Here is a 1,465-nt window from a genome sequence, read left to right as displayed (position 1 = left end):
GTGTGTGTGTGTGCGCACGCACATGTGCAGTTGGCTCGTGAGGGTTATTTCCCAGGTCAGAGCTACCTGAACTTTAATGTGATGGATGCTTCTAGTATCATGAACAACTTCTTTGCCGGCCTTGGCTTCAGAACTGAGACGACCGATGGACTCATGTTCTTCCACAAAAACCAGGTCAGAGGAAACCCTCAACCACTTCCTGTTGACCGTTGCCTCTCAGCTGTCTGTTTCCCGTATTCTTCTTCTGTCCTGATCTGTTGGATCTATGATGTGCTGACTTCTTCCTTGTTTCAAACTCTTGTGCTTTTCTGTGGCCACAGGAGGACGTCTGTCAGGTGTTTTTGCAGAAAGGCCACATCGTGGTGCAAGCTGGCAACAAGGCGATTAAAACGCAGAAGACGTACAACGATGACATCAGTCATTATGTCACCATATACAACAATGTGACCGGGTAGGATGGCAGCGGTTACATTTTCCTCGCATCCACAGGAAGCAGCGTTCCGAGTGTCATTTGACCTCTTTGCTCGTTTCTCAGGATACGTCTGTACGTGGATGACGTGCTGGAGACATCGACTCAGACCACAGTGAACCCAACAATGAAAACTGTCTTGTCCACAATGGGAAACACCTTCCTGGGAGGAATGCCCGAAGGCCCGAACAACCTGGTTGGATGTATTACTAATGTTTTCATCGAGAGGTTGGTTAAAAATAACTTTCATGAGCCGCCTTCATAGATTGACTCATCAGCCTGTGTGAAATGACTGAAACGATTAAAGCTGTTGTGTGAGTTCAGCTTGGATTGTAATGTGTTTGTTTGCCATCTGCAGAGAAACGCAGGAGGTTCTGGACCTGCTGAAAGCCACCAACAATGTAGATGTTTCTATGAAGTGTCCTGCTGCTAAACAGCCTCAGCAGATCATTGCTGCTCAACCAAAACAGAGCAACAAGCGCAAGGTACACACAGCAACAAGTGAAGGTACACACAGCAGCAAGTGAAGGTACACACAGCAACAAGTGAAGGTACACACAACAGCAACAAGTGAAGGTACACACACAGCAAGTGAAGGTACACACAGCAACAAGTGAAGGTACACACAGCAGCAAGTGAAGGTACACACAGCAACAAGTGAAGGTACACACAGCAACAAGTGAAGGTACACACACAACAACAAGTGAAGGTACACACACAACAACAAGTGAAGGTACACAACAGCAACAAGTGAAGGTATACACAACAGCAACAAGTGAAGGTACACACACAGCAACAAGTGAAGGTACACACAGCAACAAGTGAAGGTACACACACAACAACAAGTGAAGGTACACACAGCAACAAGTGAAGCTACACACACAGCAACAAGTGAAGGTACACACAGCAACAAGTGAAGGTACACACAGCAACAAGTGAAGGTACACACAACAGCAAGTGAAGGTACACACACAGCAACAAGTGAAGGTACACACA

General features: G+C 46.5%; 1 protein-coding gene across 1 annotated transcript in view; it reads left to right on the top strand.

Moving 5' to 3' along the window:
• Positions 1–1,465, top strand: part of lama5 (laminin, alpha 5) — a 54,692-nt gene that overhangs the window by 44,166 nt on the left and 9,061 nt on the right. Inside the window, exons 66-69 of the mRNA XM_013915669.1 lie at positions 31–174; positions 321–451; positions 536–697; positions 828–954. Coding sequence (XP_013771123.1) covers positions 31–174; positions 321–451; positions 536–697; positions 828–954 — 564 coding nt within the window. The remainder of the gene's footprint in view (positions 1–30; positions 175–320; positions 452–535; positions 698–827; positions 955–1,465) is intronic.

Source organism: Pundamilia nyererei, unplaced genomic scaffold (assembly GCF_000239375.1).
Source record: "Pundamilia nyererei isolate P.nyererei 1_Seehausen unplaced genomic scaffold, PunNye1.0 scaffold00346, whole genome shotgun sequence".
NCBI classification, from domain to species: Eukaryota; Metazoa; Chordata; class Actinopteri; order Cichliformes; family Cichlidae; genus Pundamilia; species Pundamilia nyererei.
The sequence above is the reverse complement of the archived record's forward strand: the minus strand, read 5'-3'. Positions and strand labels throughout refer to the sequence as shown.